The sequence below is a fragment of the Dipteris shenzhenensis genome, chromosome 10, assembly GCF_047967505.1.
Source record: "Dipteris shenzhenensis isolate YYH24624 ecotype China chromosome 10, Dip_SZ_1.0, whole genome shotgun sequence".
Taxonomy (NCBI): domain Eukaryota; kingdom Viridiplantae; phylum Streptophyta; class Polypodiopsida; order Gleicheniales; family Dipteridaceae; genus Dipteris; species Dipteris shenzhenensis.
The window spans coordinates 25151357-25175792 of record NC_141605.1 but is presented as its reverse complement, the minus strand read 5'-3'; the positions used below and the strand labels follow the sequence as shown (position 1 = coordinate 25175792).

At 46.3% G+C, this 24436-nt stretch overlaps 1 protein-coding gene across 1 annotated transcript in view; it reads left to right on the top strand.

Annotated features, from left to right (window-relative positions):
- Positions 1–765: 765 nt before the first annotated feature.
- Positions 766–24436, top strand: part of LOC147897604 (pleckstrin homology (PH) domain-containing protein) — a 185759-nt gene continuing 162088 nt past the window's right edge. Inside the window, exons 1-9 of the mRNA XM_087380060.1 lie at positions 766–912; positions 1060–1197; positions 1294–1350; positions 1506–1603; positions 6310–6427; positions 6585–6686; positions 6808–7011; positions 7115–7275; positions 7421–7591. Of these exons, the coding sequence (XP_087236186.1) occupies positions 766–912; positions 1060–1197; positions 1294–1350; positions 1506–1603; positions 6310–6427; positions 6585–6686; positions 6808–7011; positions 7115–7275; positions 7421–7591 (1196 nt within the window). The remainder of the gene's footprint in view (positions 913–1059; positions 1198–1293; positions 1351–1505; positions 1604–6309; positions 6428–6584; positions 6687–6807; positions 7012–7114; positions 7276–7420; positions 7592–24436) is intronic.

The window sequence follows — 24436 nt, the reverse complement described above, 5'->3', positions numbered from 1 at the left end:
CATGTTCTTGGCTCCATTCCAGTAGTCTCTCACCTTGCCTTCATGGGGGGGTGTTAGAATATGAAGCCAAGTTGAGTCAGTTTGGTGTGTTCTAGTATGTTCTAGTGTGAGTTCTAGTCTAGTGTGTCCTATGGATGCCACGTGTCACATTGGGAGTTATCCCATATGCATAGGTGTTCATATGTGTGTCTGTGCTCTTATATAAGAGCTGTACTTGTCTAGTGTCAAATCAATCTACAAGCTCTTTGGTTTACATGTGAGTACTTTAATTTTGTTCATTGCTCTTGCTATTTCATTTCCATTTCATTGTGTCTCTCTTTGAGTATTATTCTCTCTCTCTCCCTCTCCACCATGCACCTTCAGTTGTATTGTCAGTATGAGACTTAAGTGCCATGCTATCATCATGCATGGCTGCTGAAAGTGATGTGTTGGTTGCTTCATCTTGAAGAGGAATAGAATAACTGCATGGCCATGCTGAACTTTAAGTATTTGTCTGGGAAGCTAGGTTTTTATTGAGGAGTCCACCTGCAAACCTTCTTCCATTTTAGGTGAATAGATCTTTCTTCAAGTTACATATATAGGGCATTAGTACTCTGTTATAATTCAATACCAATTCTTCTCACGTTTTGTGCTTACATCACTCTCTCCTCTTTCTGGCCATAGCAGTGAATTTTTTTAATTCAAACCTCGGTTTACTCTTACAGTATGATTTGGACTATTTACTTCCCATTAAGCTCAAAGAATATTGCAATGATTTTTTGAAGTATGCTGCTTGATGACCTTGATGTGTGGAGCTCTAAACTTGTAGGGAATGTGGAGCTGACAAATATGCAACTTAAGCCAGAGGCGCTTAATGCTTTAAAGCTACCTATAAAAGTAAAGGCTGGCTTTTTGGGATCAGTAAAGTTAAAGGTTTGTCACATTGTGTATGCACTCTATTATATTTGTCTAAGGCTGAAACTTTTTATCAAGGACTAATGACTATTTATTGCATATGATGGTATGGTCAGGAATTTAGACTTTTTTGATTCGTCTTATCTTGCTGTTGTCCTTGATAAGGTACCTTGGAGTAGGTTGGGTAAGGAGCCAGTAATTGTCTTGTTAGATCATATCTTTGTCTTGGCGGAACCTGAAACAAAGATGGAAGCTGGGGGTGAGGATGGTACCATTCAAGAGGCAAAGAGGCGCAAAGTCAAGGCGAGTACAAGAGGCTTTTTCATTGTGGAAGTCTGGAAGATAAAGTTTGATAAAGATTTGAGATTTTATGTGTTGTGAAAAAATTTTGCTTTACAGGAGGCTGAACTAGCAATGGCAGATGCCAAACTTGGAGACAATAATAAGTCAGAAGTGGTACGTCTTGCTATTTTGTGTGCAAGTATTTGTGCTGTTGTCTTGATTATTATAATTTTCCTCACCACAAGGAATGTTGTTAAATTTGTCGTAGTATGTGAAGCAAAATTAGTTTATGACAAAAATTGGTGGTTGTCTGGAATCTGTCATGTAAGCAGAATGATTCGTGGTTGGGTTCTCTCATAAGCACCATCATTGGCAACCTGAAACTTTCTATCACAAATGTACATATCAGATATGAGGATTCTGAAAGGTATTCTAGCAATAAGATTTAAAAATGATTTCATCAGTTTCATATAATATTCTGAATGTATGTATTGTATAATTGGTAAAGAATGTATCCTAGAGTTTGAATTGTAAGGGCATGAAGAGGTGATGCTCAAGCTAATAGGAGGTGATCTTGACCTGTAAAGAAAGATATTGTATGCTTTTACCTTCTTTTAAAAATGTATCAAGGAAAAACCAATACGTTGTGGCATAAATGCCTACCTCATGCGACACTCGAAGATGCCTTAATGCCACACCTAAGGAAATCTTTGTTTTGTCTTTGGCTATGTCAGAGTCTCCAAAGAACTTTCTTGAGAGTCCACAAGACATATATACTCCATCAGCTCTCTTTTGATGGCATGTCTACACTGGATGCACTAGATTCTCCCTAGACAGATTGAGGAACCTTCCACAAGGAACCGTTTGTGGATGCAAGCGATTCTCAATTGCCAAAGAGAAAATCCAATTGGATTTGCGAAGCTAGTCCCCACCATGAACTAGATCGAGGAGTTGATACTAAAAATAAAAATTGATTCCAAGATTGAAGCCTTGAAGTCAAACCCCTAACCATAGGCTTGCCCTATGCAAACTTGCTCTATAGTTGTGGCAAAGGCCCTCCTCTGGTCTTGAAAGAGTTAAGATGTCCCATGCAACTCTAGCTTTGGTGCCCTTCATCTCTGCCATAGAGGAAAACTTCTGTAAATTGATGCATTTGTATTATATTAGAGGGTTCAAAACAAATGTAAAGATCACATCAATTTCAATGGCATGTTTGCATGATGAACATTGAGGGTTGATTTCTAAAGCACGCATAGATGGATCAAGGATGTGTTGGAGGTCAATGTCCCCCACGTGTGAGCCCCCATATGAGGAGGACATGGGGGACATATGATTGTGAGGGGGAGGGATCAGGAGGGACTATCATGGGCTGCAGGACAGCAGCATAGAGGGCTACTTGGCAGGCCACAAAGGGCACGGACAGCAGGTCTACTGAGCACCCTGGCAGCCCCTTATATAGGCTTCCCAGGGGGGGTTGGTTGGGACAGCATAGGGGCCGTCTGGCAGGCCGGCCAGCCCCTTCGAAACCGACCCCTAAATCGGCCACCTCTAGGGGCTGAAGGCCCCCTATAAATACCCCCTCATTTCTCGATCAGCCACAGAAGCCATCCAAAGCCACTCCGTGCTTTGAGTGAGGTATTCAAGTGTGGTCTGCTTCCTTGAGTGAGCTGTTCGTATTCTGCATAGGTTGAGAGGTTAGAGAGAGTCTTTCCTCCATTTCCAACAGGATGATCTACATTGAAACTGTGGGAATATATAAGTGAAGAAGCAAGGAGGAGAGTATCAAGCTTCCAATAGTGATTGGACCAACCAATGAAGGTGCAAGTAGAGAAGAAAAGGTGCACAAGGGATTTATTAGCAGCTAAGGGATGATGCATTTTGTCAAGAGTTTACCATTAGTTTTAAGACAATTGTGGAGTTAGTTCCTGATAAATCTAGTCAGTTTTTGCAACGACTTTGGATAAGGCTAGCCATTCAGCGCACGTGGTCTCCCAGACAGCATATAGAGGTTCCGACACTTTGATGGACAATTCACTGATTAGCCCACTGGCAGGGATCCCTCCATTGGCTCTCATGCAAACAATTATGCTAGGCTTTGTATAAATGGATGCTCAAGTATGTGTGGGTGTGTGGATTTGTATGTGTGAGAGCATATTTTTATACTATGGTCTACCCCCACTGTTGGGCGCTGATGACGTGAGTGAGGATGTCATAGTAGCTAGTCCCTGCTATGCATGATGGAGTTTATGGTTTTCAACCTTATGAGTGATTATCATGAGATTGAAACTGCACTATGTTGTGTTTTTAGAGGATGAGTTTGGGAATGGTCCTGGATTCATCTAGGTATATGCTTCTGCTGTATTAGCGGACATGCAAATTTCACCTTGTGAAGTTTTCGTCCATGTTGCGGCTTGCTTGTATTGCGATAATTCTTTCTATCTTAAATGATGTGTTGCCGTATCAGCTAGATTTAGATGCTCGTTTGGGAGAGAATAAAATGAAATCATTTAGACTTCACAGGCAGTTGTAGCTTGAATAAAGAGATTTGAGACTACTTTTTGATTAGCCTTCTCCTTTAGTGCTAGCCTTCATGAGTCTGCCCTTCACCTCCGGAGTGCCGATAGAAACTCAGGACGAAGACTTTGTTTAAATGGATGCTGAAGTATGTGTGGGTGTGTGGATTTGTATATGTGAGAGCATATTTTTATACTATGGTCTACCCCCACTACTGGGCGTTGATGATGTCAGTGGGGATGTCATAGTAGCTAGTCCCTGCTATGCGTGATGGAGCTTATGGTGTTCAACCTTATGAGTGACTATCATGAGATTGAAACTGCACTATGTTGTGTCTTTAGAGGATGAGTTTGGGAATGTTCCTGGATTCATCTAGGTATATAATTATGCTAGGCTATGTGTAGCCTTCCATAGAGACATCACAATGTATTTCTCTATTTGTTATTCTCGTCTTCAGACATCAGCCTTGGGTGTGGATGCGTGCTTCATTGGCTCCACCCCTTAGCTTTTGTTGTATTCGGTTTTCTTAAGTTTCTTAGACCCTTTGGGCTCTCTCTCTCTCTCTCTCTCTCTCTCTCTTCTAAATGGCCATTTATTGAAGTACCTGTTTAGATTACAATATAGTTTTCTTAAAATAACTTGGGGTCGCTTTACACAGTCCTTGGTAGCTAAACCCCTTATCTTTTGTTATATTTGGTTTTCTTTAGGCTCATAGATGCTTTGGTCATTCGAAGACTTTATGGAGATGATAACGAGGATTCCCTGACTAATATTCATAATTCCAATGGACATGCTGTACTCACAGTTAGTTCAAGGGATATACAACTAAAGCTTCTACGCCAATCATACAAGCTGAAAGGTACTAAGATTGGGATAGTTGAAGAACTCAACTAGCCAAAAAAGCAACGGAACTAGCCAAGGTTAGGGCTACTGGGAAGGAAGGAAAATAGGAGTATATCATGAGGGTATAGCCCTCATCATAGCCCTCATCAAGGAGTTTAAATCAAAATCAAAAGACTCTCAGTCTTAAACTTATGTATGGCTAATTATATCTCTTTTATTTCAGTCTACAATGTAGGTAATCTAAATTACTTGAAGTTGCTCTTTGCACTCCTTGGGAGCTGTCTTGTGCCCTCCTAAATCAGTTGTATTAGTTTGGAGGTTTCTTTGCTGCAACAAAAGATAAGATGTAATCCCTTTGTACTTGTTGGAGGAGGGGGTTGAAAGGGTAGCTAAACTAAGCAAATGTTACTAGTAGAAGGGGAAAGTGTAGGCTAGAACATGGCGAGTGAGAAACAAAGAAATGAGACTGAAAATACCAGATACAATGAGCTGAATGGATGGAGCCACGAAGCGGGTATTACACCCACTACAAATACAAACACAAACACAAATACAAAATATCTGAACCCATGGGGAGGATTAGAAATCTACAATGTGGTATCACAATAGCGGACCTCTGCATGATGTCTGAGAAATCAAGTCCACCAGGTGGCTGAGAATGGCCTAGAGGGTCTTGGCACGGAGAGGCTCTGGTCGTGACCAGTGCTACGGTGTCATGAAACCCATGATAGAGCACTGATGCTAGTCGGTCTGCCTGGTTTACTGTGTCACCTAGCAGTGGCTCTCTGTCGGATAAGTGCCACCATCACCACTGTTGATTGGGTCCCCGGTTTGGCAAACTGGAGGGAAGATCCCCAAGCCTCCTCCATGCATTGACACGCTGACGGGTCTGTTGTGTCTCTCGCTCCTCCGGCCCTTGGCTACCCCATCTCCTTGGGGAGGGAGACAATATATGTGCAAGCAGTGTCCAAGCACGAGCACGACAAATAGAAAACAGATAAGGAAAGTCTATTAATGTCCTCTTGAGACTATGGGACAGCAAAGAACCAGCTAATACATCCATATAGGGAGGGCACAAGGAAGCTCCCAAGGAGTGCATAAAGCAACTCCAAGTTATTATACAGTACCGAGGTTGTTTGAATAAGTATGACAATAAATGGTCATACAAAAAGAGAGAGAGAACAAAGAAAGAAAGAAAGTTTATTAATGTCCACGGGAGACCATAGGTCTGTCTTTCTAGCATGTGGTTCAGTGTGTTCACACCTCCTGCCAATACTAGAATCTAGGGCATTTTAGCTATTTAGAGACTCGGATTATTTCATTTCTTGTGTTCTGAGCCACGGAAGAAGGTGGAATTATAAGCCACCTGGATAGTGATCTTTAAGTATAAGGGTACTATCTGCTTGGCACTCCTCTCTTTGCAAACGTGCAGATCAGGTTGAATGCAATTTACATTCTCAATATCAGATGTATTTATACTTCCAACCTTCTCCGTGTATTACATAGATTTTACAACGTTTTCAGCCATTTCTTGTAGTTTTTGATGCATGAAAGGCTGAAAATCTGTTTTTTTGTTGTTATTGAAGGTATCTTAATTTAATTTAACTCAACCTTTTTCCCCTTTTGTTTGTTTGTTTGTTTTTTTTTTTGGGGGGGGGAGGCTCTTCAGAAGTATTGCTAAGAGCCATTCTTCTAGCAATATTCTGTGCAATCTCCCACTTTGTACATGGCTGAACCCGCACTCAGTAAGAACTAAGCTGTATTTTCTGTGTGTAGCAATCCTGGGCATCCCTTTGCTGCGGGGTTAACATTGGAGAAGCTGGCTGCTGTTACAGTGGATGAAAATGGCAATGAAACGTTTATCACAACAGGACATCTAGACAGGATACAAAAGGTCTGTTAATCGTTATATGGATGCATTTTGATTGCTTGTGAAAGCTGCTAAAAGTAAGCGTTTCCTTTCACAAAATTTGACAGTGAGTTGAGGACACCCCTGAAGTGCTATGGCAGGTAGATAATGCCAAGTAACAATATTGGTTCTCTGTATGCAGGCTGGGACTCTTCAAGGATTGGCTTTCTATCTAGATCCTGATACCCAGCTTTGGGATCCTAAAAAACCATGGGATAAATTGCGGCGAGAAGAATGGAACATGGTATGCATGGTTTCCAAATAAGACACATTCCCGCCGTTCCCGATTGTGCAGCAGGATCCCATTACAGGAGCCTTAAAGGTTGCAATTTTGAAATATGTTTTTTTTGGTGGTTGGTTTTCAGATTTTTGAGCCTGGCATTAAGGTCCAATCAGCTGGGAAGGGTAATAATGAAGGTTCATTGGTGCCCAAATGCCATTACCTGCTACAGCCTGTTGCTGCAAATGCAAGATACACAAAAAAGGGAACTGGAGATCCAAGAACTGCTGATAAGGAAGTTCAAAAAGCATCTTTAATCTTAGATGATGTTACATTAAGTCTATCTCAGGTGTGGGTAATTCTGCATTGGTTAGCTTCATGAGATGTGTTTTTTGATTGTTCATGTGATTAGCCATGCTACTAATATATTGTGGCTATTTGGTACTATCCAGGCACAGTACCGTGATCTTTTACAACTGGCCGAGAATGTAAGTGCTTTCAACAAGCGCTTACAATATGCACACTACCGACCTACCAGTACTGCCAAGGATGATGCTAAATCTTGGTGGAAGTATGCCTACAAAGTGATAGTTGAACAGCTCAAGAAAGCCAGGTATTTTTTGAATTTTTCTGTAGGTGTGTCTTTGAAAAGTATAAGTATTATGGAGCCTATACTATGATCACGTAGAGTATGATTCTAAGGCATGAACAACCATGAACATTTTTCTGGTCTTGGGTTCGTTGTTGGTCTTTTGCAGTGGGCATTTATCATGGGAGCAAGTTCTACGTTTTGCACGTTTGCGCAAGAAATATTTATCTTTGTACATAAATTCCCTCCAGTCCAATCCGAATGCAACAACTGTTGATGACAACAAGGAAATTCAGGAGCTTGATCGGGAGCTGGATGCTGATGTTATCATTCAATGGAGGTTAGATTTTTCTATTCCTCTATGTATGATTAGCACTAGTTGAGGCTAGAGGGGAAGGGAGTGAAAAGAGGGGGAAAGAGGGTTGGGGTGGATGTTTACATAACAAGATGAGGTGAGGAGATTGGCTAAAAAGAAAAATTTGTCCCCCCTTCTCTCTCTCTCTCTCTGCTTGTGGCCTGCTCCTTTGCCCCATTTTTGGGGCCCTTCTCACTAGAATTAGTAGAGAGAGGGTCCATCATGAGTTGAATTTTCCTTCTGTCTCTACCCTGCCCCTCCTTACTACCTCCCCTCTCTGCACTCTGCTAGGCTCTCCTAGCTGCTCCGTCTTCTACTCTGCATTTTTTTGTCCATGCTCCTCCACAGTGCTTCCTCCTAGGGATGCTCGGTGCTGGATGTTCCACTGAAGTTTGTCTTGTGTGTGTGTGTGTGTGTCCGCGCGCACGCTTGGGTTCGATATTGGGGACTCTGGAGTCTGTGGAAAGACAGAAATCATAGTGTCTTTGGAGATTCCACTTTTTCCAAGTTTCGCTATTTCCGGATGTCACTCAAGCAATCTTTTTATGATTGTCTCAGTGATCGTCAGATAGATTCCTCTGTCTACTTGTCTTATGTTGAAAACTTTTGATGTTTGTAATGGCATGTTCACTCTTTGGGAACTGCTTCTTGTAATATAAACAAACATGGATTTCTTTTTGTTTTTTGGGCATAAAAAGAGAATTTTTATCAAATCCTTCAAGATAGTTTGTACAATATAGCTCGTCTTACAAAAGAAAACTTTCTGAGTAACAAATAGCATATCTGGAGTTGCATATTTTATCCTGGAGTAGGGCCAAGCATAGCATAGCATCTTCAGTCTTGAGGTTCTTCTTTGACTGGTACCAAGGAGGGAAGGACATGTATATTCCTTGGTTGGCCTGTCTATTTTACCCGCCCACCAATCTCTGAAGTAAATTCTGGCATTCTGAATTTGTATTTGTTCCTGCTGTCTAATCTCGCAACGTTTTCTGAGTAACTGCTCCTGTGCTCTGATATCTCCAAGTCTAGCTTTAGCTTCCAGCTCTTCCACCTCTCTTTTAAACTTGTCCATTCTTTTAGCCCTTATCGCTGGTCTGTTTTTCCTTGCTTCTTTCAGGATTCTTTGAGTGCTTGTTACTGCATCTTGCCACCCCTGTGCATAAGTAGCATAAAACCCATTGAGAGCTAATCTCTTGATGAACATATTTGAGCTCAAACAAAGAAGGGTCAGCCTTAAACTAGGAATTCCCTTCTTTTCCCCAGCTCATATCCAACCAGGTGAGAACTGAAAGAGTGAGGTAAGAGAAAACTCTATTTTTTGAATAGCCAGATCTAGCAGTCCTTGAGAAACATAGACCCTTTCAAGTCTGGCCTCTCTCCTTAAGTCTCCACACTGTCTGTTGCACCAAGTGAAAGAACCTGAGCATCCTGTATCTATCAGTTGTAGTTGTTCTTTTAAGTCTTCCCAGATCTGCCGTTCAGAGCCTCTGAGGACTGATCCTTTCTGTAACCATCTGTCTTGAGGCCCTTCTACCATGTTAAAGTCCCCTAATAACACCGTGATGTCTAACATCTTAAGTGTATCCCTTGTCAAGCACCAGTAGGGGCATATACAGAAGTGATTGAGAATTCAATGTTTCTAATCTTGCACTGTAAAAAAATCCATCTGTTACCTGTGTCTTTGTGAATGCTAGAAATTCCCTCTTTGCAGTGAGAGAGAGTTCCTATTGCAACACCTCCTTTCGCTTCCTCATGGGTAGTGTAGTACCAAACTCTTCTTTTGTCTATGACATTCAAATGATTTTCTAGTATTTCCTCTGTTACCTTGACCTCTTGGACGGCCAGAAAGGTAGGATAGAGGATATTCTCCTTGAGCCATCTGGCTAGTTCCCGACTCCTAAGTGGGTCAGTTAGTCCACACACATTCAAGGTGAGAAAAGAGAAAGGGCTACTTACCATTTTTCCTTCTTTCCTTTTTAGCCTTGGGGGCAGGGCTTTTTAGGGGGGCTCCTTGGCCTTTCACTTGGAAGATTCTTCTTTTATTCTGTAAAGAAGCTTGTTGTTTACCCTTAACCATCACAACATCTTCTTTCTCCACAATGTTAGGCATAGGTATTTCTTCTTTTGATTCATCCAGCTCTATGTCACTCATACTGGCATCAAGCTGATTGAAACTTATGAGACCAGCCTGGTTTCAAAGAGTCCTCAGCCATCTCATTCTCTCTTATTTCTTCCCGCTTCCCCTTAGCTGTCCATGTTGTGGGGTAGGAGTCTCCTTCTGTGATTTTGTCCTGTTTCTCTTGAGAGGGCAGTCTTTAACGACATGAGAAGACAATCCGTAGAGGAAACAAGAGTTGGGCAAATTCTTGTAAACTAGAGGTTGCTCCTTGTAGATACTACCATTTCTACTGACAATGACTAAGGTATCTGGTAGCTCTTCAGCAACATCAAGTTTGACACACACTTGAGGATGTCCTTTGGGTTTTTAAACTGTTCTTTCTCGACATCAATGACCTGGCCTAGACTCCAACATAGGTTACCAGCAGAGAGAAGGGGGGGTCAGGTAACTCAACCCACACAGGGATGACTGTAGAACTAGGTCTGTCAGGGTTAAAATCCAGAGAGCAGTATTCTAGATATAGTGGTTGGTGTCTAATTGTCCACAAGCTATGGTGTAAGGCAATGAAGGCCATGTCTTCTTTCTTAAACAGGAAAAAATAGAACCCTTTCCTTAAGAATCTAACACTAGTAACAATAAGTCCCTTATCCAATTCTCAAGAAAAGCAACTGGGGGTCTCAGACCTGGGAGAAAACCTATTAGGGTGTGGGAAGAAATCCATTCAATGGATTATTCAAGTCTTTCGTCGTCCAAGAGCAGCAACCTTAGCTTAAGAATATGAACCCGTCTCATCTTCGCATTCTCTATTCTCTTGTTGAAGTGGGCGCCGCATCAATTGGAGGAGGATTTCTCGCTGAATTCTTTTATAGGAGCCCATGTTGGATGCATTTATTTGCTCGGGATTGAAGTTAAGAGAGAGTAAGGTTCTTCAGGTTCCCATTTTGTATCAAGAGAATAGTGTTGCCATTGCATCACTGGTTTTTCATCCTTTAAGAAAAAGCGAAAATAGTATGGAGTGCTATGACCTATCAGGGCATCACCACCTTTTTGTATGAAAGGTAGAATAAAGCTCTTCCAATCATACATCCTCTCAACCATTGAGCATATTGTTCCTTCCTTATGGCCACCAACTTGCCTCCCACATTTTCTTATCAAGTCATCCATCATCTCCATGTCCTTGTGTTTTAGTTCTCTTGAAACCGTGCTAAATACCCGATCGATATCCTCATGTGTGTGCCCAACCAACAAAAACCCAACTTCAATCTCATTGAAGATTCTATGAGCGATTAGCATTGAGCAAAATGCAAAGAAGAGTACATTCTTATTCTCTCGTCCGCAATTGTCTGCTTGTACTCTCAAAGTTGCTGGTAGGCAACCTTTTTCTGCATGTACATTGTTCGTCGTGTGGTTCATTACCTCTTGCATTCTTGGTGGCTGATTCGAGTTTGCTGTCTGGGGACTGGCCTCCCTTGCTCCGGGGTTTGTGTTTGTTGTTGTTGAGGCATGGCTTCTCCTTGAGTTACTAGAAGAGAGGGGCGGGGTCGGTGCGCCATCCGCTTCTTTCGGGCTATGAAACCTCTCCTTGCCTCCTGAGTTTGTTGTGTTCCTATCGCCTATGGCACTTTTGCTGTTGAAACTCCCTGAGGGGGGCGCTGTACCGAGGAAGGAGCTCTTCTCTCTACCCCTGTCACTTGCTGACGCCACCACCTGCCTCCATGCTGATGGTAGCTCCCTCTCCCTTTTGCTTGGAATAGGTAGAGCTAGTATTGTTGCGTGAAAAAGGGGGTGAAGAGACCGCCTTCAAAGTCCTGAAGGATTCCCACATAAGAGGTTTTTTGGGTTTGTTTGCCATTTTCTCCGGGAGAGCCGGCGCGGCTACCATCAGTTCCTACACTTCCTCGTGCTGGTTGCTCTCTGTAGTCTTTGGCATCGTTTACAAAGCTTCTGAGGGGAGGGAAATGAACTTCAGTATTGAGGTCTCTCAATAAGTTCATTTGAGCTCAAAGTTGCTACAGGTCATCATCAAGAGACAAGGTTGCATGCATGAAACGGAGAGGACTAGTACTCGCCAGTATAGGCCCATCAGCTAGATCACTGGTTGTCTCTAAATTTGGAGGAAGACGCCTTCCTACAGAGTCTATCTCCATTCCTTCCACCACCTCTAGCATCTATTCTTCAAGGCCTCCTCTTGTTTTCTCTCGCTTGCAATTCCTCATCTTCACAAACATGGATTTCACCCCCAAAAAGAAGTGTGCACGCGTAAAGGAAGATCTCCATTCTCTTGGAGACCTTCCTCTGGCCGAGTTAGAAGCTTTTTATTACTGTTTTTAGTTTTGAGTGGTAGTTGTCTCGTGTTGGGGCAGCTATGAATGTATATTATCTCTAATGAATAGTGGCTCTTACAAAAAATGTGTGTGGAGAGAGAGAGAGAGAGAGAGAGAGAGAGAGAAGAAAGAAAGATATATTAACGTCCTCAAAAGACCTCGCGGGTCTATGGGACAGAGTGATACAACATCAAAAAAGCTCTCATACAAGCCTCTGTGGGCTGGGGCAAGGGGTGAGCTAAAGCCCCTGCCAAGTACTAATCTAGTGTCTAAATAGAATAGAATAGAGACAAAATCAGAATCTGAATCAAGAGTCAAGAGTGTCCAGATCAAGTCAGGTCAGGTCTCTCCGCTGGGCCATGAAGATGTTGCGTATCTGTAACTATCGAGCTATCTCGTGTCTAGGTGGTGGCCGCAATCGCCTCGATTTCAGTACCCGTTGGGCTACGTCGATTGTGATCCCTCGTCTCTGACTCTGGCGGTCCCCTACAAGTAGTGCTGTGATGGGACGAACCTCAATGGTGTACGCTCTAGTAGTCCGAAGAGTCTGGTGTGACCGACTGCTGATCTAGGCTGCTCTCATGTCAACAATCTCCTCATCCTCAACTCCACTGTGTCCAAGAGCCATCTTGAAGGCATAGAAGTTTGTAACGTGTCTCTGAGCTAAGAGAGAGAGAGATGATATGATATGATTCTATTAAACTCTGCGTGAGACCCCTCAAGATCGCCGAGCTGCTAGCTCCTTCCTGCTGCTCCCCTGCTGCATCTGCCTCCTCCTTTGTGCCCCCCCTTGCCTCTTGCTTCGCTACTTCCTCCAGACCTTGTGCCTCTCCATCGCCTCCTCTACGGCCTCCTTCTCTGTCTCTCCCCCTTTTGCTCTTATGCCACCTCCTTCCTGACCCCACACCCCTGGCTGTACGTGAAACTTCCCCCCTGGTGTTCATCCCTCTGCTGCTGTTTACACAACTCTTGGGCGGCACCTTGATAGCGAACGAAGAGTCCCCTCCCGATTATCTTTGGGTGTTATTGACCCACACCCATTCGTAGTAGGGATAGATATGCAGGTCCTTTGGGAATTATCCAATCCCTGGCCGATGGAGTCAAGCTCCTACCAAAGGAAGATATTGCTCCAGCCAGGGGCGATACTTGGCTATTCAGTATTGGACCAGCTGTGGTAGTCTTACCAGTCTTTATAAGCCACTTGGTGCCTTGATGCGTGTGTAGCTGGGTATGCAGCCCTCGCTAGTCAGGCTGAGCCCTTGTAGGTTGGGCTTGGTGCTAAGAGCACATGGGCTCTGAGGCCACCTACCCCAGCCTCCTAACCAGCCCAAGCTGGTAGGAGACCTCTTAGGTGGACTGTGGATTGCGGCCCTTCGAGGCTACCCTTCCCTTATAGAGCTGCTGTGAATGCTATTCGTTCCCTCTCCAAAGTCTTCGTTCATCAGAAGCCTGCTTCAAGAGGCCTCGTGGTGTTTGGAAAAGTCTTCAACCTCTTGGTGGTTCTCCCCGGTGCGGTGGTGATCGCCTCTTCCTCCCTATTTCTTTCCCCTTCCTTTCTTGCAGTAGGTGATTTTTTGCATTATCTTGGAGTAGAAGTTTATTGGTGGCGGCCTTGGTCTGGCCAAAGGGACTCTCATGGCAGCACCCTTGAATCCCACTATCATCAAGATCCTCTCTTTGGCAGATAAGCAACAGGTGGAAAAAGTAGTTCCATCACTACACGATAAAGCAAGGGTGGGCGGGATCGTGGGCCTTACTCCTACGCAGTGATAGGTTCGTGACTGGATCCAGGCGAGCTTATCACTGCAAAGACCATATCCAAGATGTCACCATCTATGGTGGTAGGGGAGAAAGACTCCCCTACACCTACGCTCACTAGAGATGACCTTAACCATTGTGGAGCAAAGCCCGATCTTCCTTGGCCCGCACTTGGTGTATATTTTGCCTTGGTACCATAGATTTAGGATGGAGGACATGGACACGACACACCATGTACCCCACTTTTTGGTGACCCAGACCCCTTGGGTGGACCAAAGCTGGAAAGAAAAAGAAAAAGCGAAGAAAGCAAGGTGAGTTGAACTGCAAAAGAAAGGCAAAGGCAAAGGCAAAGGAGAAGCTGCGGGCAAAGAGTGAGGCTGCTTCCCAGGAGCAGGGTGCGCACCCAAGGAGTGCCACCTCTGTACGTCCATTGATGCTAGAGGACAAGACTTACTTTGACCTTTTGGAGGACCCACAGGGGACTGGGGCTAGCCCCCCCCAAACCCCGAGGAAGAGGCCTTGGGACCACAGCCGTCGGTGCAGTAGAGGGGCTCTGGAGTTGTATTACCTTCAACGATAGCCTCTTCTTTGGCTAGCCGCCCTCACGGCTTGCTCTTCCCTCGCCTCCCACCCCTCCCTCGCACCCTTCATCCCCCCAGCCCTCGCCTCCTGCTGTGTAGCATTCACCACCACCCTCTCCCTTGCTCCACCCGTTCCTCCTTCTGCCTCAGCAGCCCCTTTTCCCTCCTCCGCCCCCAGCTCCTCATCTAGGCGTGGTGGGCCCCCAGCCTGTGAATCGGGGTAGAGTAGGGGCCTCTCTCCCCACCCAAGCTGAGACTCTCCACCCCCAACAACAGACTAGACGTGCTCAGGACACAGCCTCTTCGACCACGTTTGGAACATGTGGCCGCTTCTTTCAGCCATCGGGGACTTGAGACCACGCCCTGGACAGCCATTGCCCAAGGAGTTCTGGAGACTAGGGCCTTGGAATTATCTCGAGGTTCCAGACTTGTATCCTCTGTCTCTGGAGATGATCATGCTGATTTTACAGCCCCTCAAAGGGGGCTCCATTGGCGTAGTTGGCTCCCGTACTACCCGTCCTTTTTGGGGGCTTCTCTTCGTCTCCATCGGAGAGGAGTAGTGACCTCGTCTTTGTTTGATTGCATGATGAGTGAGTACATGTATTCCATGATGGAGCAATGGATGGGTGTGCAGGGGATTGACTGTGGCTCAACCACAGGGATTCTGCCATTTATCAGCTTGGCTTTCTTGCATCACGACCAGGAGAGGGTTTGGCAATTGCCATGATCCGTCTGCCCCCAGAGGACCCCCCAAGCATCCCGGATCAGGAGGTGGTGACTCTGGCTCTGGGAGGACCGCCCCCTTCGAGAGATTCAGTGGGACCGAAAACTGATCATGGCTATCTGCTGACTGTTCCCCATGCTGGGGTGTGGGCCGCTTACCCTTATCCTCCATAGCAATGGCAGATCTGAGTTGCAGACTAATCTGTTGTCCCATCTGGGCAAGAGCCATATCTTGCATAGCCATGGCCGTGGTAAGATGCTGGCTGAACTTCCGTCCAATCTGGCGCTGGAGCATAGAAGCAAAAACTATGCCTACGCGGCCTGCGCTTCTCGAGATGTAGGAGAGAGAGGATGAGTTGTAGGGATCTCTGTACCACTAGTGGATGCACCCACTATGGAAGGCAATTTCTCATGTTGAGCAGCCTCATCACTGTCATGCAAAGGGGCACGCTTGAGTGCCATGGTGACTGTCACTGGAGAGAGAAGCTCTAATGCAGGCAAGGAAATGAACTGCACTCAGAGAAGTGGACAACAAAACCTTGCTGTAATGAGCAGTGCGTAGAACCATGAAAAAAGACCGATGGAGAAGATCGGGAGAAAGATCGATGGAGAGGCTTCAAAACGGAGCCAAAATGACTCCAAACGGGGTTGTGAAAGACCCCTAAAAGAGGCTGGAAATTTTGACTTTTGCCTCCTTTTTTTTTTTTTTGTTGGGGGGGTTCCCCAAGACACCTAGGACAATTAGTTCTTTGATCCTAGGACCTCTAGGATTGTTAGGGCACCCTAGCTAATTGACTTGACCCAAGGTAAGATTAATTGAACCTTGGTTGGGTTAACTCAACTAACCTAACCTAACCTAGTACTTAACCATGGTTAACTATACCCAATAACCTAACTAGATGTGACTACCTAAACCTGACCTATGTAACTAACCCTAACCATTAATTTAACCTAATCAAATGGACTAACCTGCAGTGAGACTAACCTTAGGAAGGTCCACAGCTTTGGAGAGGCGACGGAACGGTGACAGTGCACGGCGGACTGTGAAGAACGGCGACGGCATGGTTCTTAGCAAGCTTCGATCCCGGTTCTTGGTCATGCATGGTTTGATCCTGGTTCTTGGCAAGCTTCAAAGTAGTGGCCTGCTAGTTGACGTTGACGCTCGGGTTGCTAACTGACGACGTTATATCATGGGTAGGGAGCGTCGTTGGTTTCTGGTGTCCCTGTACCGCCTTAGCCTCTAATAGCGGATTGTCCTCATCCAAGGAATTCGAAGCGGCGCCTGGCGGGTCGATCAATCTGGATGTGTGAACGACTTGCATGCTGCCTCGTCCGTTGGCATTGGTCGTCAACGAGGCATGTGTACTACATGGGCTTATTAAGCGACGAAGCTTCCTCTAATTCGTGAGGGAAGGCACTTTGCCAAGTCGTGTATTCCTCCGTCAAGCGGAGCTTCACAAGCATTAGCTTGTTCACAAACACACCCCTACAGCTAAGTGTGACGAGTAGAAATGTGTAAGATGGACGGTGGATAGCTACACTCATTGATTTCAGAAAGATCTTCGCATGATTCTTCAATCCACGGCAATGGAGTTGACGTTGTGAAGAAAGAGGCAGGGGTTGCAAGGCCCAAGGAAGGTGCTCTGATACCAATGTAGCAAAGGAGGCAGGGTAGATTGGAGGAACAGGGATAGAATTGGCAGAGGGAAGAGAAAGAAAGAAAGAAAGAAAGAAAGTCTATTAACGTCCATTGGAGACCAAAAGGTCTATGGGACAGCAAGAAACCCTCTAGTACATCTGCTTTAGGGATGGCACATGGCAGCTCCCAGGGAGTGCAAAAGCAACCCCAATTTATTTAGAGTACCTTATAATAGTCTGAAAGAGTAATCAGCCATACATCAGTTTAAGACTGAGAGTCTTTTGGTTTTGATTTAAACTCTTTGATTAGGGCTACACCTTCACTGTAAACTGCCCATTTTCCATCCTTTCTAGCAGCTCTGACTTTAGCTAATTCAGTTGCCTTATTCTTGAGTTGAGCTTGTGAGCTCCTCAGCTATCCATACTTTGGTACCCTTCAGCTTGTAAGATTGTCGAAGAAGCTTGATCCACATATCTTTTGACTTCAGTGTAAGGATTGCATGACCTTTATAGTGTGTGTAATAGAAGCTGGCCTAGAGTCATCATCATCCTGCTCATCATCATCCGTCCATTCAATGTTGGGCAAGCCTGCTTTGATCTTTGCCAATATTTCACTATATGTGTCCTCCTCTTTGTACGAATCTTCTGGCAGTCCCCCTATTCTAATCTTCAGTGCATTATCACATCTAGCTTTGTGTTCTTTAATCTCTGCTTGAGTATCAGACTCACTTGCTTTGGTTTCCACTTCCACAATCACTTCCTTCTTAGCAGTTTGTACTTCAATGTGAACAAGATCTTTGACTATAGAGACTAGCTGCGGGGTAGGAAGGGAATCCTTACAAGATTTTACAGCCTCATCAATTACTGCCTACTTACCAGGCCCTACCAGAATGTGAAGTCGAGCCTTTACTTTTGCCAGTTCCAACCGCAGCTCTCTCACTGCTTGCTGCAGATAAAAAACCTACTCTTGTTGCCCAAGGATGGGTCGTTTTGAGCCTTCTTGTTGGTAATTGCGTGCATACGTAGGGGGTGTCATGGCTGCAACTGTAGAGTACCGAGTCCTGATGGAGGTTGAAGGAGTTGAGGGGGACTTGGAGGAGAGGGTAGGCCAGTCCATAATTGGTTGTTTGCAGAACCCCCTAGCTGAGCCTAACTCCGGGTTGGGTTGGGGGTTTAGCCCAACTCAGGGTTAGGGTTAGTTTGTCATTTGAGAAGACTGGGGGGGGTATTTGTTATTGACAATGAGGTTGTCGCGGAGCTGGAGGGCGTTGCAGGTGGGGCAAGAGCTGTAGACAGGCGGCAAGCTGGAGATGGTGGTGGAGCGGAGGAGAGCCGACGGGAGAGTAGACGGGGGGGAGCGAAGAAGCGTGCGGGGGAGCAGGCGGAGGAGCAGATGGGGGGGGGAGCGGAGGAGTAGACAGAGGGGAGCGGCGGATCAGACCGGGGGGGAGCGGAGGAGCGGACGGAGGAAGAGGGAGAAGGAGTGAGAGGAAGAGGGAGAAGGAGTGAGCAGACAGAGGGGAGCGAGCGGAGCGGACGGAGAGAGAGGAAGAGGGAGAAGGAGTGAGAAGTGAGGAAAGGGGAAAAGAGAGAGAGAGAGAGAGAGAGAGAGAGAGAGAGAGAGAGAGAGAGAGAGATTAACGTCCTCGGAAGACCTCGCGGGTCTATGGGACAGAGTGATACAACATCAAAAAGAGAGAGAGAGAGAGAGAGAGAGAGAGAGAGAGAGAGAGAGAGAGAGAGTATGATATGATTGTATTAACGTCCTCGTGAGACCCTTCAGGATCTATGGGATAGTGATTACTATCAACAAGTAGTGATTGTTTACATCCATTGAAAGAAAATATCATAAATAAAAGCATGAATGTGCTATGCAGTGAGTACTTGTTGTGCTTGCTTGTGTGCTAGACCAAGTACTTTGTTGCGATATTCTAAAATTTCCTTTATGTAGTTGCCTAGCTCTTTGGCTGGCCACTCCAGTAGGGATTTCAGGTTGCTTCTATTGCCCCTAATGCATTCTCTGATTTGCGCATATGCTCGACATGTTAGGAGTACATGTTGCTCATTTTCTACTTCTCCTGCGGGGCAGATTTTACATACTCTTTCCTCTCTTGGTACCCTGGATCTTGCCCATCTTCCCTTCTCCACCTCGAGATCATGTGAGCTGGTTCTGATTTTGCAGATTAAATGTCTTTTGAATATTGATATGTCTTCCCCAAGGTATTTTTGCATTTCATAGCTGTCCATCGGATTGATTTCCTACTTATAAAACTGCATTTTTGCCCCCAGTTCTTGCCATAGCTTCTGTAGCATTCTCTGCGTCACTAGCTCCCTGATTTCCCATGCATCTTCGGGGATATCAGCAGCGGTTATACCCCATAATTCCATCCATTTCAGCCCCTCTTTGTGCCATCCAGCACTTCGCGTAGCTTCCATTGCTTTGTGTGGTATCCTATTGGCGTCCATCTTTCCAACTTTGCTGAGGTATGCCATGAATTGGCACAATGCCTCTCCTTCAAGAGGTATCATACCTGTCTCAGCCAACAAGATGGGGCATGGTGTTTGTGCCTTCACCCGTAACTCCCCTATGAGAAATCATTTATGCAAAGTCTCTATTCAGTTCCAGTAGGCCCTAGAGAGCCCAGGTGCCCAGGCTGGGCACCCGTAAAGGATCACTGTTTGTACGAGCATGGTATACGAAAAATCTCTCATTTCCCAGTTCCATAAGTGTGCCTTTCTGCACTTGTTTTGGAAGCTATATAAAGCTTTCAAACCTCCCATGATTCTTCTTTCCACACATGCATTCCACTTGTAAGTGTCTGCAAGTTCCAGCCCCAAATATTTGTATGACCATCCAGAGGCTCCCCCTCAAAAGTGAGATCAACCTATTTATTCCGAGCCCCAATCACCATCACTTTTGTCTTGGATATGTTGACTTGCATTCTTGAGTGTTTGCAGAATTTTCCGAGTGTATACAAATGTGTTTGCATCTCTTTCTTTCTTTTTTAAAGAAGGCTACATCATCTGCGTAAATAAGCAATAAGAGGGCATAGCCTGCAATCTGGACACCTTCGCCGCTGTGTGTTCTCATCCACTCTTCCAATTCATGGATGAACAAACAAAAGAGAGTTGGTGAGAGGGGGCAGCCTTGCTTGACTCCTATGTCACTGCTTATGATGACTTTTCATTCAGAGTATGAACCATCTACTAGTGGTTGCACTAATTCAGCTAAGGGTGAGGGGAAGAGAGAGATGGAGAGAAAGTGAAGGCAGCACGTAGGAGGAAGGAGGGGAGAAAGATAGAAAGAAAGAAATTTTATTAGAGTCTTCGGAAGACCGATGGATCTATGAGACTGGAAGAAAACCTGATACAAATCACAGTAAGGGTGGAGCTACTGAAACGAGCATCATCACTTGTGCTGAATCCTAAGTCTAATCATACATAATCAAATACATGTGGGTGTAACAATGAAAAGAAAAAGACTGGAGCGGAGCAGAATCCTCCGTATGTCATGTCGCCCTGGCTGGTGCATAGCCGGTGATGGGACGCTGGTGCCCGTCAAGGGGTGCTGTGCGTCTTGGTCTCCTGGATGAGGCTCGACGCAAGACCAGAGCCACCGTGACTCCCGTGGGACGTATCCCGGGTCTAAACAATGACGGGAGGTCCCCCAAAGTGATCTGTGTGTCCCCTCGATGTCTCGTGTGCCGTGCTGCGGTCGTCAGGTCGGGATCTTTGTCACGTCTACGGCTAGAGACTGGACGATCAATGTCACTCGATGGGAAGAACTCTGTGATCTTGCTTTGAGAGGTGTTTGATGATGTGGCCAAGTCCCGTCACCTGAGTAAGTACTCTCTGTGTCGGACCCCCTCGTGAATGAAGGCCGCGAGGCATCTCTGATCTGGGTAGGCGAGGAATCTTGAAAGGAGCCCGGAGCCGTGTCTGAAGAGGCAGTGGTAGCGACCTCGGATCTCGTAGTACACTGGGCACCTGAAAATAAAATTCTCCTCCAACTCAACCGCCTAACAGTCGCACAATATGCATAAGCGATGCTCCCTAGGAATCCCCTCTGCTCTGCCGCTCTCTATGCGGAGGCAGTGTGATGATACCCGAAACTATCCGATGGAGATCCATAGTGAGTGAGGCATATGAAGCTCAGTGTACCCCGGTGGTGTGATGAATCACTCCTCTGAAATACGAAGACAATAATATATGTAGAAACTCAGCTTCACTGGAAGCTCCCTCGGCTCCAACCAAGTCCTAAAGGTGTGTAGCTGCAAGAGATCCTCTCGAATGACCTGGTTGGTGTGTGGCCCGATCAGGATGGTGGATGGGAGTACCGGAGGGGCAACTAAACTATACTGAAAAGGAGGTATCCTATCGATGTGAAACCCTAGTCTCACAAACCATTTGTGAGTCCGTGCATACCAGCATCGTTCGTCTCCCTCTGCTGCCAACCTCATGGAGGAATCGAGAGCCAACCATGGCAACCTCTGTCTCCCTAATGTGCAGTCCTCATATGATCTAACCCGGTGTAGATATGTGATGGTCTGAAAGGTTGCATCTAGCTGGAGTGGAGAAGCACCAAACTCGGCCTGAATGATGTGATGTGGTATAGACTGTTTTCCCCGGATCATCTGTGAGAGCATGAGGATTTGTAGGCGCTCCACCCATGTCTACTCTATCTCTGACATGTTAGGCCCCCAACAAGGGCTGCCATACATACCGGCTGGTCGGACCAAGGAGTCGAAGAGAAGAGCCTTGGTCCAAGGGTCCTGGAAGTGGGAGTGGAAGCATTGTCTCTCTAGCCGAGCCTGTGAGGCGTATCCCCTACTCAGTCTGGCCTGCATCGCTGGTCTCATCGTGAAAATCGGGCTGGAGAAGATGACCCCCAAGTAAGTGTATGAGGATACGATCTCAACTGGTGACCCACCGAAAGTGAAGTGCTTCCGTTGCATGTTTGCTCGAGAGGTGTTAAAGATCATGACCTTGGTCTTGCCAAGGTTGACCTCCAAATCATGGGATAAACAAAAAGCCTGCAGTGCAACCAGGTGTCGCTGGAGCCCTTCGGGTGTGGATGATAAGAGTGCCACGTCATCTGCATAAAGAAGAATCCTGATGATGATCCCGGCAAGTGAGCAACCGGTCCCTGTGAATGCCCCCATGAAAGTCTTAAGCCCATCGATGTAGAGGCCAAATAGGGTTGGTGATAAGGGACAACCCTGTTTGACCCCTATGGTACTCAAGATCTCATCTGTCCAACCTGCGCCTGTCTGAACTCGGCCTAAGACTCTATCATAAAGTGCCGTGACTGCCCAAATGATTTCCTGATCAAATCCCAGGGTCTGTAGGCGTGTGATGAAACGATCTCGAGGTACTGTGTCAAAGGCTTTGCGAAAATCCACAAAGCAGCAATATACCCTCTCCTTCCGTGATCTGGCCTCCTCAATGACACACCTGAGTGTGAGTATGTGATCCATAGTCCCATGGTCTCGCCTGAAACCGGCTTGACTCTCTGCTCTGAGCCCTCTCATCTCTGCGAACAGGTTGGCCGATGCATCCAATACAGCTGCATAGATCTTGGACATCACATGTCCAATCATGATAGTCCTGTAGTTACTTGGGTCCATGGGATCCCCTGTCTTGTGGATGGGGGTGATGGTGTTGAGTGTCCAAGTGCGGGGGAAGCCAAGGTAAACAGCGTCATTGAATAGCTTTGCTAGGATCGGGGCTAACGTGTCGATCCCATATGCGATAAACTTAGTGCATAGCCCCTCGTGATCCTTAGCTCGGCCATTGTGCAGTTTCAATGTCACGTCCTTGACTCCCCCTCTGGTGAACAATGTGCAAGTGGTGGGGCGAGGTGTGTGTATGAGATTTGTAGTGGGCTGCTTCCTCCGACGTACGAGACGTTGGTACTTGCGTACTGTGTCTGGTGTGTTCGGGAGGTGACATCTGGTTTCAAGTCGGAGCTGTCAACGATAAGCCTTGCACTCAGCATCGTACCAATTGTTGCAGGGTACAGAACCAAGAGGTGGTGGTCTAGTGGATCGTGTGGTGTGGGGAAAGATTTGGAGGACAGCCTCGTGGAGTGTGCGACTAATCAAGGTAGCACGGTCCTCTATGAGTGGTATGTGATTGATGTAGGTTAGGAGTCTGTTTAGGCGTCCAGAGTAGGCCAACGAGAGGCTGTGATCAAAGTGTATGTCGTGGTAGGTGTCGTGCTTCCTATGTGGTGTGTGTGGTGTGGCTAAGGGTGGGGTGGCGATAGTGAAGAATAGGTATGTGTGATCAACTCCTAGAGGGAGTGGTGCTACGGTGAAGTCGGTGATACATGAAGTGAAGGTAGGGGATCCCATGATGTAATCTACTACACTAGTGCCCCCCCCGTGTGGGAAGCAAGTAAAACCACCTGAGAAGGGCCATAGGTCAAGCCCGTTGTAGATGATAGAGATCATGCATCCTGCAAGATCAAGGAGCGTGTGTCCATATGGTATAATAGGCCCGTGTCGGTCCGATGAGATCTTGGTCATACCTGCTCCGTCTAGGTCCATGTTTGGTAGCATGATAGAGTCGTCTCGAAAGTCCAAGAGTGGTGCCTAGCGCGTGCTCGTCCTAGCGTTGAAGTCCCCAACAAGGAGAACTTTTCCGCAGGCTAAAAGTTTTGGGATATCCTGATGTAAGGATGCATATGGCAACGTCTCACCCTCCTCTCGTGCCACTCTAGCGAAGTGGGATGTGTGTGGCGGGAAGTAGCATATTGCTATGAAAAGGTCACGGGTGTCTGCGTCGGATCCGGATCCACATGAATCGGGAGTGTGCATCCTTCCTCTCAATGGAGATGGCTCGAGCGAGGGAAGACCTGTACAAAACTATGACCTCACCTGATCCTCGGACTCCTCCTGTATCCCTCGTCTCATCCCTGAAGGCTGACTCCCATGTGTAGCCAGTGACTATCGGTAGTGGACGCTCTGTGCTCTTGTGTGTCTCCATGTAAAAGACTATGTCTCGTCCTGTATAAGACTCCGAGAAGTTCCCTGGGTCTGACCATAAGGTACCATTACAGTTCCAAATGGTGTAGGCTAGGGTATCGGAAACCTGAGTCTCATAGGCCCCGTCCCCCTAGGGGGTACGGGTGGGAGCCCGATGGGTGCCAGTCAACAGCCTACTATCTCGGACCACGGCCCATTCCCCCTCCTTACGGACAACATCCCGCTGCTGCAGAAGAACTCGTTGCTCCTCAATCTGTAGTGGTGTCAAATCCTCGTCCATGGACAGGGTGGGATGCTCTCATAGAGCGGTTCGGCATTGGAGTGTCGCTAGTCGAGCATGTGAATCTCTAAAGCAAATGACTAGGGGCTGCTCTCGGTTGGGGTCTCTCCCAACACGCCATGCTCCCTCTATGCCATGATCAGGGACCCCCATGGTGGTGGTCACAAAGGTGATTGCCTCCTCCATGGGTGTCGTAGTGGTGCTGGTGTTGTCTCGCGTGATCCCTCGTCTCCGGATGTTGAGGGCCTTCGAAGCCCTTTGCTACTGCTCCTGTATGGCGACTGAAACGGTTGCCTTTGCGGGCTCCCGTTTCGCCACATCCACCCATCTAGTCGTCTCTACTATAGCCAACTGTATCGTGGCTATCTGTGCCTCCATCTCTGTGACTGGGGTCCCTCTAGGCGCTGCTCTGAGGGTC